This window comes from Myxine glutinosa, chromosome 10 (genome assembly GCF_964187855.1).
Source record: "Myxine glutinosa chromosome 10, kmMyxGlut1.1, whole genome shotgun sequence".
Taxonomy (NCBI): Eukaryota; Metazoa; Chordata; class Myxini; order Myxiniformes; family Myxinidae; genus Myxine; species Myxine glutinosa.
The window spans coordinates 5,652,972-5,665,754 of record NC_136270.1 but is presented as its reverse complement, the minus strand read 5'-3'; the positions used below and the strand labels follow the sequence as shown (position 1 = coordinate 5,665,754).

At 45.3% G+C, this 12,783-nt stretch overlaps 1 protein-coding gene across 2 annotated transcripts in view; it reads right to left on the bottom strand.

Annotated features, from left to right (window-relative positions):
• The window catches only part of LOC137433492 (UNC93-like protein MFSD11), a 290,101-nt gene that overhangs the window by 68,409 nt on the left and 208,909 nt on the right, over positions 1-12,783 (bottom strand). Inside the window, exons 5-7 of one of the 2 annotated variants that reach the window (XM_078785282.1) lie at positions 11,507-11,586; positions 11,187-11,283; positions 4,828-4,886 (exon numbers count right to left, since the gene is read on the bottom strand). In XM_078785282.1, the coding sequence (XP_078641408.1) occupies positions 4,828-4,886; positions 11,187-11,283; positions 11,507-11,586 (236 nt within the window). The remainder of the gene's footprint in view (positions 1-4,827; positions 4,887-11,186; positions 11,284-11,506; positions 11,587-12,783) is intronic. The other variant, XM_078785283.1, reaches the window with a different exon arrangement.

Here is a 12,783-nt window from a genome sequence, read left to right as displayed (position 1 = left end):
CTTCTTCTTCTTTAAAAGGCTGCTTTCGACTTGCTCACCAAATCAATTCATCCCAAAAAAAATATCCATCTCCTATAGTGCCTTTTTTCTACATTCCCTAAACTCTCCTGCACTCCATCCTCCATCCAGCGTCCTTAAACGTATTTTTAACTCGAAGGTCACAAGAAACTCATTTTGCAATAAATGTTCGTTTCCCATAAATGGTACACTTTCAAAAATCCAATCTCACCCCTCCCCTCCAAATCTTCCCCATAACCCCTCCCCTCCAAATCTTCCCCATCACCCCTCCCCTCCAAATCTTCCCCATCACCCATCCCTTTCAAATCTCCCCCCTTGCCCCCTCCCTCCTAAACTACCCCCTCACCCCTCCCCGCCAAGACGCCCCCTCGCCCCTCCCCTCCTAGACTCCTGCCTCACCCCTCCCCTCCAAATGTCCCCCATATCCCATCCCTTTCAAATCCCTCCCCTTGTCCCTTCCCTCCCAAACTCCCCCCTCACCCCTCCCCTTCAAATCTCCCCACCCTCATTGCTTCTCAATTTCCCCCCTCTCACTCCCCCTCCTCAAAGCGTCCTCCCCGCTTCTTCCCCCTTCAAACTCTCACCTCCATCTCCCCCAACCTTCTGCCTCGCTCTTCCCCCTCCTCAAATAACACCTCATTGTGGCTCACCCAATCACCATCAAACCTTTTGTCCGCCCCATCCTTCCCTTTCTCCGAGCTATTCTGAAATCTCTGACACACCTTCAACAGCTCTCCCTACCTCTTCCACCTCTTCCACATCTTACCCTACCCCTCCTCCCCCCTGTTCTGTATCTGATGCTCCCCCTTCCTCTTCATTAACGGTATGGACCTCAAACATCCGGGGCCTTCGTTCAAACTTAACTGATCTCTCCATACAGGTTGCTTCTGTCAAACCAGACGTGATCTGCTTAACAGAAACTTTCCTCCTTTATGATGTCTCTGATTCCATAGTATCTCTCCCGGGCTACTCCATCCTCCGGTATGATAGACCTGAGCCTCGTCCTGGAGGCGGGGTTGCTATCTTTATCAAAAACTCTCTTCCTCACTCGCCCTGCACTGCACTCTCTCCACCTCACCCCCAGGAATACCTCTGGCTACGGCTTCCCCTTCGCTCCCACCTCTTGTTCATATGTGTGTTGTACCGTCCACCAAACAGTGATGACTCCATCTACATCTCGCTGTCTGATGATATGGACCAACTTCTATCTACTCATCCCAACTCTCTCTTCCTCATATGTGGTGATTTCAACTGTCATCATGCCAGTTGGCTGGGTGTGGGTACCTCTCTCACCAGCCATGGCTCCTCAGCAAAGGACTTCTGCGACTCACTGGGACTGACACAATCTGTCAATTTCCCGACCCGGATCTCAGTCAACGGAACATCTTCTCTTCTGGACTTGGTTATGACTAACTTCCCTGAAAATGTCTGCTGCTCTTCTTCTGCTCCGATCGGATCATCTGATCATGTCCTTGTTAAAGTGGACATCTCGCTGACCATCCTCAGGGAGCCTGCTCAGCGTCGACGAGTCTGGCATTTCACTCAGGCCAACTGGCACGGTCTTCAAGCAGCCATCAATCATCTGGACTGGTCTCCCATCTCTACCACCTCTGACATCAACTCATCCTGGGAATTCTTCCAAAGTAAATTGCTCTCTCTCATGCACAGATTTATCCCATCTCGTCTTCAGCTGTCATACCCTTCCTCCCGTCCATGGTACACGGAATCTTGTGGTGAGGCTGTTGCCCAGAAACAACTTGCCTTCGTCTCCTGGAAAGCAAATCCAACGGAAGGAAGTCTCATTTCCTTTCACAAAGCCCGAAACAAGTGTGTGTCCACCCTCAGGAGAGCCAGGAAACAATATCTCTCCGTTCTCAAGACCGAACTCTCTTATCTGTCTCCCTCTTCCAAATCCTGGTGGCGTCTGGTCAAATCCGTTTCTGGTGTTTGTTCCCCCTCCATCCCCTCCCTTACCTCAAACGGCTACACAGCTGACTCCGCACGTGAAAAAGCTGAATGCCTCAACTCTGTGTTTGCCTCTAAATCTTGTGTCCCAAACCCATCCCTCTCTGTACCCACCATACCCAGTCGTACCCTGCTGCTCCTGGACTCCGTGTCCTTTCCTCCTGACAAGGTGGAAAAGTTTCTGTCAACCCTCGACTCTGATTCTGCAACTGGACCCGACGGCATCAGCCCACGGGTCCTAAAATCCTGCTCTGCTGCTCTATCTCACCCTCTCTCTGTTCTCTTCACCCTCTCTTTTGCTCAAGGTCAACTGCCATCTGCTTGGAAATCAGCCAACATCACCGCTTTGCACAAAAAAGGTGCAAAAACAGATCCTAGCAACTACAGACCAATCAGCCTTCTCCCAATTATCAGCAAAGTCATGGAATCCATCATTGCTTCTGATATGAAATCTTTCCTCTTCTCCAATGGCTTGATCTCTGATCATCAATTTGGTTTCAGACCAGGTCACTCTACTCTGGACATGCTGCTTCTGCTGTCTCAACAATGGATGGAGGTCCTCAATGCCAAACAGGAAATTAGAGCTGTCTCCCTCGACATATCACGTGCCTTCGACACGGTCTGGCACCCTGCTCTGCTCACCAAACTCTCCTCCTTTGGTATCCATGGAAATCTCCACGCATGGCTGGCGGACTTCCTCTCTAGTCGTCGTCAACGTGTGGCCCTGAATGGGTTTCTCTCATCTCCTCTTCCTGTTCAGGCTGGAGTTCCCCAAGGCAGTGTTCTGGGCCCCGTGCTTTTTCTGGTCTTCATCAATGATCTCTCTGACTCTCTCGAAAATCCTCTCTATCTCTTTGCTGATGACTCCACTCTCTGCCGCTCCATTCCTCTTCCCTCAGATCGGCAGTCTGCTGCCTCCTCACTCTCTGAAGACCTGGACAAAATCACAGACTGGTCAAACAAGTGGAACATGTCTTTCAATCCTGACAAATCTCACACTCTTACTATGTCTCTCCGAAAAGATCGACTGGACAACCCTCCCATCTACTTTCTCAACAATCCTCTCCAAGAAGTTCTGTCGCTCAAGATTTTGGGTCTCACTATCTGCCATGATCTTTCTTGGGAAAACCACATTTCCAAGCTGGCCTCCAAAGCCAGTCGCCGACTGGGCATCCTCCGTCGTGCGAAGTCCTTCCTCGGCACACCTGAGCTCCTCACCACATACAAGGCTTTCATCCGCAGCTCAATGGAATACTGTTCTCCCCTATGGGCCGGTGCTCCTGCCTCACACCTAGCTCGGCTTCACGCTGTTGAAACCAAAGCTTTCAGAATTATTGGAATCTCCCGCGATGAAGCTATCTCTGAGGGCCTTTCACTCACTCACCGCAGGCAGGTAGGTGGTCTTTCTGTCTTCTACCGACTCCTCTCCGGCCTTGCACCCCCAGCTCTCTCTGTGCTCTGTCCCCCAAATATTCCTACAGGTCGCACAAGATCTGCCAGCAACCCTCTGATGGTTAAACTGCCGAAATCTCGGCTCTCCGCTCACCTTCACTCTTTCATTCCTCTTTTCTCCCGCCTCTGGAACAAACTCCCTCACTCCCTTCAATCCCACTCCTCCCTCCAGGTCTTTAAAACAGCTGTTCACCACCATCTCTTATCTTCCCCCATCCAAAACCTTGATCTTTTCTACCCCCGCTAATTCACCCCAGGTCCACCTTGTTTGAAATTCCAACTTCTTTCCTGGAAGTCCTGGCAGTGTCCATATGTTTTATACCTCTCCCACTGCCCCCTTCCCACGCCCCCCCCCCAAAGCCCTCGCCCTCTCTCAGATCTCTCGATGTCTCCATGTCTCTCGGTCCCTGCTCTCAAATGTTGTGTTTGTGTCCTTCCCCCTCTCTCCCCATCTTGTCTACCGCTCCCTATGTTATATGTTTTATGTGTCGGTTTGTCTTTCTGTGTGATTAATGTTCGCTCTTTCACGAGCCTCGATCTTGTATACAAAAAAAAATAAAAAAATAAAAAAAAAAAATTATGATTTTAAGGATCGTTTCAAACAAATCCGGAAGTCTAGTGCTACTGAAGGAGTCTTGTACATCACCCTTACACACTGTAATAAGATGACTGAGTCACAGTTTTGGAGATGTAGGCTATATTGATCACCATAGAACGCAGCGTCAATCGGCCTTGTACATAGCCATATCGACAGCCTCTTCTTCACTCTGATACTGTACCCTCTTCCATGACATGCCACACTCTAATGCCATATAAATAAATAGCATGGTTCTTGGACATATCATGAAGATGATTTGTGTTCTACAGTGTTCAAGTATATAATTCAATTTCAATAAAGGTTTTAAGGCATATAAATGAATGAATTTTGGGTTTTACCTCTATTTACTGCAGTATCTATTACATCACCCTACCTAACATGTCACATTAGTTCTTCGTGCCTTTTGTTTGTATCTATTCATAACGTCCTTAAAAACAGTAAGCTTCCTGTTTAATATGATTTTCAATTTTATTTGACTGCCAGGCAGGCAGACAGAGTAAAAATGTCTCATTCCTCTCTGCTCATGTGCGGTCAGGACAAATTCAGAGCCAAAATACGGTAAAACAGCAAACTTGTCATTCTATTCATGTTCCGATTCGTGTTCAAAACACAACATTCGATTTAAATAAGTTGTTCTTCGATCATAAATTGACAAGACAGACAACCATTAACCAATTGCTTAACCCTGCTTTTCGCTTCGCGTTCTTGGGGTAATAACTAGGATAATTTTGAAGGGGAAGGGATGGTGAGTTTGGCAAACAACAATGTATTTAGAAATTAAAGGTAAGACTGACCAAGGATGTGAGTCTTGCCCTGCCAGCTGATGTAGACGTGCAAGTTGCCCAACAGGAAGCTGAAAAAATTATACCAATGAGTCAATAATTCTCACCAATTCACCAAACTTTATTATTGAGGAAAAATATCTGTCAACTTCTGCTGTATTGTGGATCAGACCGGGCCATCACTGGACGAAGCATTAGTAAAGCCGGGGTTCAAATCAATTTCTTAAACTAAATTTGCAATTCAGACTCCTAATTAGAAGGTTACACAAGGATACACAGGCAATTTAGATGTTTGACAAGACCATTTGGCCAATCAAGCCTGCACTTCAACTACACCACATCAATTCAATCTCACGGTTTATAAACTTAAATTCACTGGTGGAATGTGTGGGGGCGGAGGAATGGAGACCAGAGCAGCAGGGAATGCTCAGACATCACTCGGGTCCTATTTACACATGTATATTGGCAACCTAGAATGACACTCTTCAAAATAACGACGTTGACCGATATGCTGCCACCCACATTATTGCATCATCATACATACTTGAGCCAAGTTTGATTTTAGTTCCCTCAGCTGTTCTCAAGTTGTCACATTTTTAACTGACATGACCTCTGACCTTTGATCTGTTGACATTGAAAGAATTTGCATACTGAGCATCTGGTCTTCTGGGGATTTAGTCCTTCTATATCCAGTCACTGTACTAAGTGTCTGTGGCCCAGGACATTAAAACTGCAATTTACTAGTATTTAGCTGTCTAAAGTGGAACATCAAACAAAAGATCGATTTAACTTATACAACAACACACACAACATGCATTTTAAGGCCATTTTCCCTGCTAGAGCGGGGGTTAGCCTTGCGGTCCCCATGACAATCTTCTCCATTTTGCCCTATTTTCTGCATCTCTCCTTGTTAACCCCCTTGCCCGCATTTCTTCTTCCACCATCTTTAGCCAAGTCTTTCTCGGTCTTCCCCGTCCTCTACTTCCTTCTACATTAATTTCCATCGCTCTTCTCAGCTAGTCACTTTCATCCTTCCTCACCAAACATGACCAAACCATCTCAACCTGTTCCTCTTCACAACATCCATCACAAGCTCTATTCCCATCATCTTTCGCAATTCATCATTTGTCTTCCTCTCTCTCAACGATACTCCGCACATCCACCGAACCATTCGCATTTCCACCCTTTCCAGCCTTCGTTGCTGCTCTACGTTCATTACCCATGTCTCGCTCCCATAAATCATAACACTTCTCACACATGCAGCATACACCTTTCCCTTCAGCTTCAACGACACTCCCCTCCTCATCAGCACGCCACTCAGTTCCCAAAACTTCTTCCATGCACATCTCACTCCAGCAACCGTTGCCGAGTCTGATCCACCTCCATTCAGCATGTCTCCGAGGTAGCAAAATGTTTTCACACCTTCCAGCTTCATGCCGTCTCCAAGATCCAACTCAACATTTCCTCCATCTGCAGCTCCTTCTGTGCACACCTTGCAATTGAATGTAGCTGCCACACTGGTTAATGACCCTCTCAGACCACTACATTTTTGATGAACCCACTCAGCACAGATTGTACATTGAATGGAGTTCACTCCGACACCCTTCCTGCACACAGCACATGGCCACTTCCCAGTTCTTTCCACCTCACCACGTGCTTTACCACTTGCCATCACCTTTGTCTTTCCGATATTCACCTTCAGACCTTTTGTCTCCATACATTCCTTCCACTTGTTCATCTTTTCCTTCAGTCCAGCCGCACTTTCCGCAATCAACACCAGATCATCTGCATACAACAACTCCCACGGTAAACCCTCCTTTATGTTCTGAGCCAGCACCTCCATCACAGCTACAAATAGTAGTGGACTTAGTACTGACCCCTGATGCACTCCCACCTTCATCTCAAACTCACCACTGTTCCCATCCTTCCACCTTACAGCTGTGCGCGCTCTTTTATACATTGCCATCACGACTCTGATCAACCATTCCTCCACTCCTAACTTCCTCAATGCCCATGTCAATACTTCACATGGAACCCTATCAAATGCTTTCTCCAGATCAACAAACCCAAGAAACAACTTCTTCCTCTTCTCCATGTACTTCTCCTGCAACTGCCTCACAATAAAAAGCGCGCCTGTCGTTCCTCTTCCTGACATAAATCCAAACTGCTTTTCGTCAATCTTCACTTTCTTCTTTAAACTCCTCTCCAACACCATTTCCAATACCTTCATTCCATGCTCCAATAACTTTATGATACGAGCCACACTCCAGAGGGTCACCTTTCCCCATGTATAGAGGGACGAGGGTACTCAGTTCCGAATCCACTGGAATGCGGCCTTCTTTCACCACCAGTTGACAGATCTCTGTCATTCTCTTCACACCCCAACTTCCTGCTGCCTTCAACATATCTCCCACAACTCCCGTCGGCCCTCCCGCTTTTCTACTCTTCATTGCTTTTATCGCTTCCTCAACTTCCTTCTCAATTATCTTCTCTGCCGGTCCTAAAACTGGGTTACTCTCTATGTTGCCATCCCATTCATTCTCTGTATTCAACAGCATTTCCATATATCTTTTCCATCTTCCTTTAATTCCATCTGGGTCCACAACGATTTGTCCCACTTCATCCTTCAAGCAACTCACCCCCATCACATCACACCTCTCTTTCGCTATCTGCTTTGCAATCCTGAATACCGCTCTCTGCCCCTCTTGCGAATCCAAGCGTTCTCCCAACATTTTCCTACATGCCTCCTGCGCCTTTGCTACCTATCGATTTAACTTATGCATAAAAATAATAGATAGCCACTGATGACATGGTAAGTCATTTTCCCTCTGACATGTTTGAGTTCCCATGCACCAAGCCTCACTGGATTCAAATGGGGTTATTGGTGCCCGACATAAATCCTATTGCCAATTTGTAATTCTCAGTGCGCATTCCTGCTTTGCTTATAATGCACACTGGACATAAATGTGTGATTTTTTTTCTCCTCCTTCAAAACAGCCAAACTTTTTTTATGGCTCCGCCTCCAAAGGTAGCCGGAGGCATTATGTTTTCGGGTTGTCCGTCCGTTCGACCGCGATAAACCTCGTTTTTCTCAGCAACCACATGTCCGATTGAGACAAAACTTTCAGGGTAGGAGCAACACCCATGTAGAATGTTTTTATGACAATTGTGATGTTATAGGTCACGTGGTATGGCAGCCATATTGGATTAAATGCGAATAATTAAAATTTTATTTCGTGGAAACCACTGAATGCAAAAAAATTGAAACTTAGCACATTGTCAAGTACTCCCACCCAGTGGGGAAGTATGACAACGATGAAATCATCAGTAAAGTGGTATACCAGCCATAAATGTTTTAATCAAATGCCTTATCCTAAAAATATTACACAAGGATGTACACAAGATTGCATGCACATGCAATGTCATGAAATTGCATGCACATGGTCTATGACCCATTTGTATTGATATTGAAATATTAAATTTATGACATCATAGGTTACATGGTTTGGCATTTATAACATAAAACCATTAAAAAAAAAAAACATCTTTTCCCAAACCACCAAAGTGATTGACTCGAAACTTTACGTGTGTCATCGAATAGGCTTGTCGATTAAAAGTTGATCACAAAAACGTCATCGGTCACATGCTGTGGCAGCCATATTGGATTGAAGGAAAATATTAAATAATTATATCTCAGAAACCGTTTTCCCTATCGATGCGAAACTTTACAAATGTCATCTTGCACCATTGCTGCATATAGTTTGAATATGATGACGTCGTAGGTCACGTGATTTAGCGAGAAAGCCAATATTTAAAAAGCCCCCTTCTCCAAAACCGCTTCACCGATCGATGTGAAACCTGGCATGTTGGTAAAAATGTGATACTTGAGAACAGCTGACGGAATTTAAATCAAACTTGTTTATTTTTAGGACAGTCAACGAGGGAATCCACCCATTGTCACAGGCAGGGACTACACGGAGGAATATTGGCGACAGTCAAATTGCTCTAGTTTCCTTCATCCTCAAACATCTGTGCATTCATTAATTGGTCCATATCCCTTTTCACTTCTTTCTCATGATATTGAAAAATCGTAAACTCACCCGCAAAAACTACTCCATGTTAGTTCCATACTCAAAGTATTACGAATGGTGGAATGGCAAAAACGAAATCTCACACAAGCGAGATGCTACTTTTCCAGGACTTCCAATGAAGAAGAAAACCATGAAGATGAACATTTGAGAAATTTTCAAAAGAGCAGAAATTATGGTCAAGGCTTCAAAATAGCCTTAATCATAATCTTACTGCACTCGTATGTCATAATAATCTTAAACATTACAAGATATGTCTTAATTTATATGCCGAAGGTTTCCTGCTTTGGCTGTGAAATCCACGTGCGATGTCAAATATACTGTTGCGGATATGGGATTTGGATCCATCCATATCCGCTTGTAAATATTCCCCTATTTCCCCAATACTTCCCAACTATCCCCAATCCCCCATTCCCTAGTCACATTTTCTGTAAACAACACTCTGTAGCCCCGACCTTCCCCTATTTCCCCCCTTAAATGTCGTGCCCAGGTTCACCGCATCTCATGTAAGACAACTATAGGACATCTTGCTAGTTATTCTTAGTCTATGTCAGTTAAGGACTCGTTTCCATTAATTCTGACTCTTCGTTGCACCAGAATGTGATTGTATGGCACCGTTAGAAAGTTTAGGACCTCCCAATACCTCCCCGCAGCTCTTCCTCATGGTACAACAACAACAACAACAACAGCGGCGGCGGCGCGGGGAGTGTGCGTCCTCACTCCGGCTTGGTTAGCCGCCATTGAACATGTGCTCCGACGGGGTTACCACGCAGGGGCTCGCTGTCAGCTCCTCGTCAAGGGCGGAGCCCGGTAACCCCCCGCACCCAATAGAAGCGGCGGACCGATTCCATCTGGGGCGGAGCTAACGAGCCGAGGGCGTGTCACTCCCCGCTGAGCATGCGCAGGAAGAGGGAGGTGACGTCAGATGCGCCTCAGCTTGGAGGGAGAAGACGCCACCTCCGAGCGCGACAATACCTCCCCGCATCTCTGGACCGGACCGTGTTGATTCTGCCCCTGAGCCAAGGTGCACCTTGTGCTATCGACTGCCTGCCCTTCCTTGCCATCAATCCCTGTGTAAGTCAGTCTTGTCCCGTTTGTCTGTGGTCTGTCGGGGATAAGATAAGACTGTGTCTAAGTGCCCATCTTTTCTGTGCTTTACCTCTTACCGTGTAATCTACCCGTTTCTGCATCACCAATATTATATCCTCCTCCGGAGGTCTTGAGAACTGTACCCCTTGTGTCGTTGCATTTATCCCAGCCGTTGTGTCCTTTCCTTCATTGATTTAGCATAGCGCGACTTGGTCAACGTCGAGTGGAATCGGGCGGGATAGGGTTCTAATCGGGGAGTAACTGTGCGGACGCGGTAATACCAAACCGCTCGGTAAACTAACATCTAAAACCGCGTCTGTAACAATACCCATTCCATCCAATTATGGAAGATGTTGCCACCTCCTTGGAAATTCGGATGATGTGTTTATTACCAACACAAGTAGGGATGCTTCCAAATCCCCTCTTCTCCCTTTCCCCCAATGTGGCCCTTCCACCTCAGTTATATAATTTGCCTTTCTCTTCTGTTTCTTAATGTTAATTTTTCTAATTTAGCTTCCCCATCTCCTCACTCAGGCCTGTAGCCTTGGTGGGGGAGGGGAGACATGGGGGAAGAATTCGCCCCATTAGGTATAATTTCCCCCCTCTAGAATCTGATTGACCAAAGATAAAGGTTAGCATGAGAAAAATCATTGAGCCTTTCACATGCATTGAAGCTCGACCATGGTCTCAGGTATAAAACCTAAACTTCATTAATCTAAGAGAGAGTAATTGAATGTGATCTGCAAGTGGTGTAAACTGTAAAAGGCATGAAGGGTGGTGCATATTATTTATTTATTTTCGGAGGATTTTAGCTCTGTTTTTAATCATCGGAGTCCACATATCTTAAATACATTAACTCCAGTATAAGGGGGTACAATTTTATTTGACCGGCTCCTTTCTCACGTGTTCTAGCAGAAGCACCATCGTTTCCATTTGTTTTGATGCATTGTTTTTAAGAAACACCCCCTCTTGAATTAAATTTTCCCCACAGGCCTGTCCCCACTCCAAACACCCATTTCCTCCTCACTGGATTTTTAAATAAATAAATAGACGATCACTGGGAATTTAGCCAAGTTGCATTTGCTGCATAGTGGCACCTAGAATTTCATATTAATTCAGGGGTAGATGTTTGAGACGCACCTGCACTGCAACAGGGCCCAGATATTAATTCAGGGATAGATGTTCGAGACGCACCTGCACTGCAACAGGGCCCAGAAGATGCCGGTGTTACGAGCCATGGTGGTGCTGTCGGAATTCAGGGTGAGGCACGTACCCTGGGCTGTCCAAAGAACTGCACAGTGACAGGCGAACAAGTAACATTGCCAAATTTCTTAATTAATACAACACTGACCACAGAACCTGACAAACGACTCATCTTGTCCACATCGCTCCGAGTACATCTCAAAAACTAATTACTGATTAAATTGATTGTTGAAAGCCAGCATTGACCTCCGGATAACGTATGAAAGACGAAAATTCAAAGCACAAGGTTCAGAAAGTTTGACAAACCTGACCTGCAGCAGCAGCTCCGATAGAAACTGAAGAGGTATAGAAAGACCATGTCATGGGCTCGATGAACATGGCCACGTAGAGACTAACAGAAAGAGAAATGTATTGTAAAGTACCATGGACCATCACCTTTTGCAACTGCGCATGACCACTGTACATTGGCAAAGTGTACAATGGTCACATGTTATTGTAAAAAATATTAACACCAATCTTGGAAAAACACTAAGTACCACTGCAAACAAAACAGGTAATAGGTAATGTAGGTAAACATTATGGGTAGAACTTGACTGGCCTACACAGAGCCCTGACCTCAACCCCATCAAACACCTTTGGGATGAATTGGAACACCGACTGCGAGCCAGGCCTAATCGCCCAACATCAGTGCCCGACCTCACTAATGCTCTTGTGGCTGAATGGAAACAAATCCCCAGCAATGTTCCAACATCTAGTGGAAAGCCTTCCCAGAAGAGTGGAGGCTGTTCTAGCAGCATAGGGAGGACCAACTCCATATGAATGCCCATGATTTTGGAATGCGATGTGTGATGTTCGGGTGTACCCACCAATAAATATATATATATATATAAATATAAATATATATATATATATATATATATATGTTGGAAACAGTAATAATAAGGTGAAAAGATACTTGGAGCACAAGTAGACAGAGCAAAAATCTTTATGTCTTTATCTGTCTTAGCAAAAATAAAATCCACATGATAGTCTCCCAATCTGAACACATCAATCGCCTTAGATGACAAGATTTTAGTCTTTTCTAGTTTTAAATAAAGACCAGCGTTTTCACTTTCCTTCTTATATCTGCAGCAGTTTCATCAACCCTTCTTTCCTTTATTCTTACAGAGTGGTATTATCAGCATCGACTTGGAATGGTCCTTAGAATAATTTTATTAACATGATTCAAAAGCTCCCTTGGAGACGGCTGTTTTGCCTGTACTGTCTTGCACAATTAAAGTGCAAAGATGGGCACAGCTAAGGTTGGAAATCACCCAGTTTGGCAGAGTTTTGTCTGGAGCATGGTCTGTTTACCAGAAGGTTTATGGCGTAGCCCATAGGGCAAAGCCGTCTAGAACAGTGTTTGTCTATATAGTCCATGGGCCAGACCAGATATGGGTACCATCTCTGGTGGCAAAGCCTCAATATGTTTTTTTGATAGTTTAGGACCTACAGATGAGGAATTGAGGTGATAGCAGTGTGAAATTGGCAGCTTTCTGGTAGTTTTCACCTCTCAAACATCACCCTACCGCTATAATTTGAAGCCCAA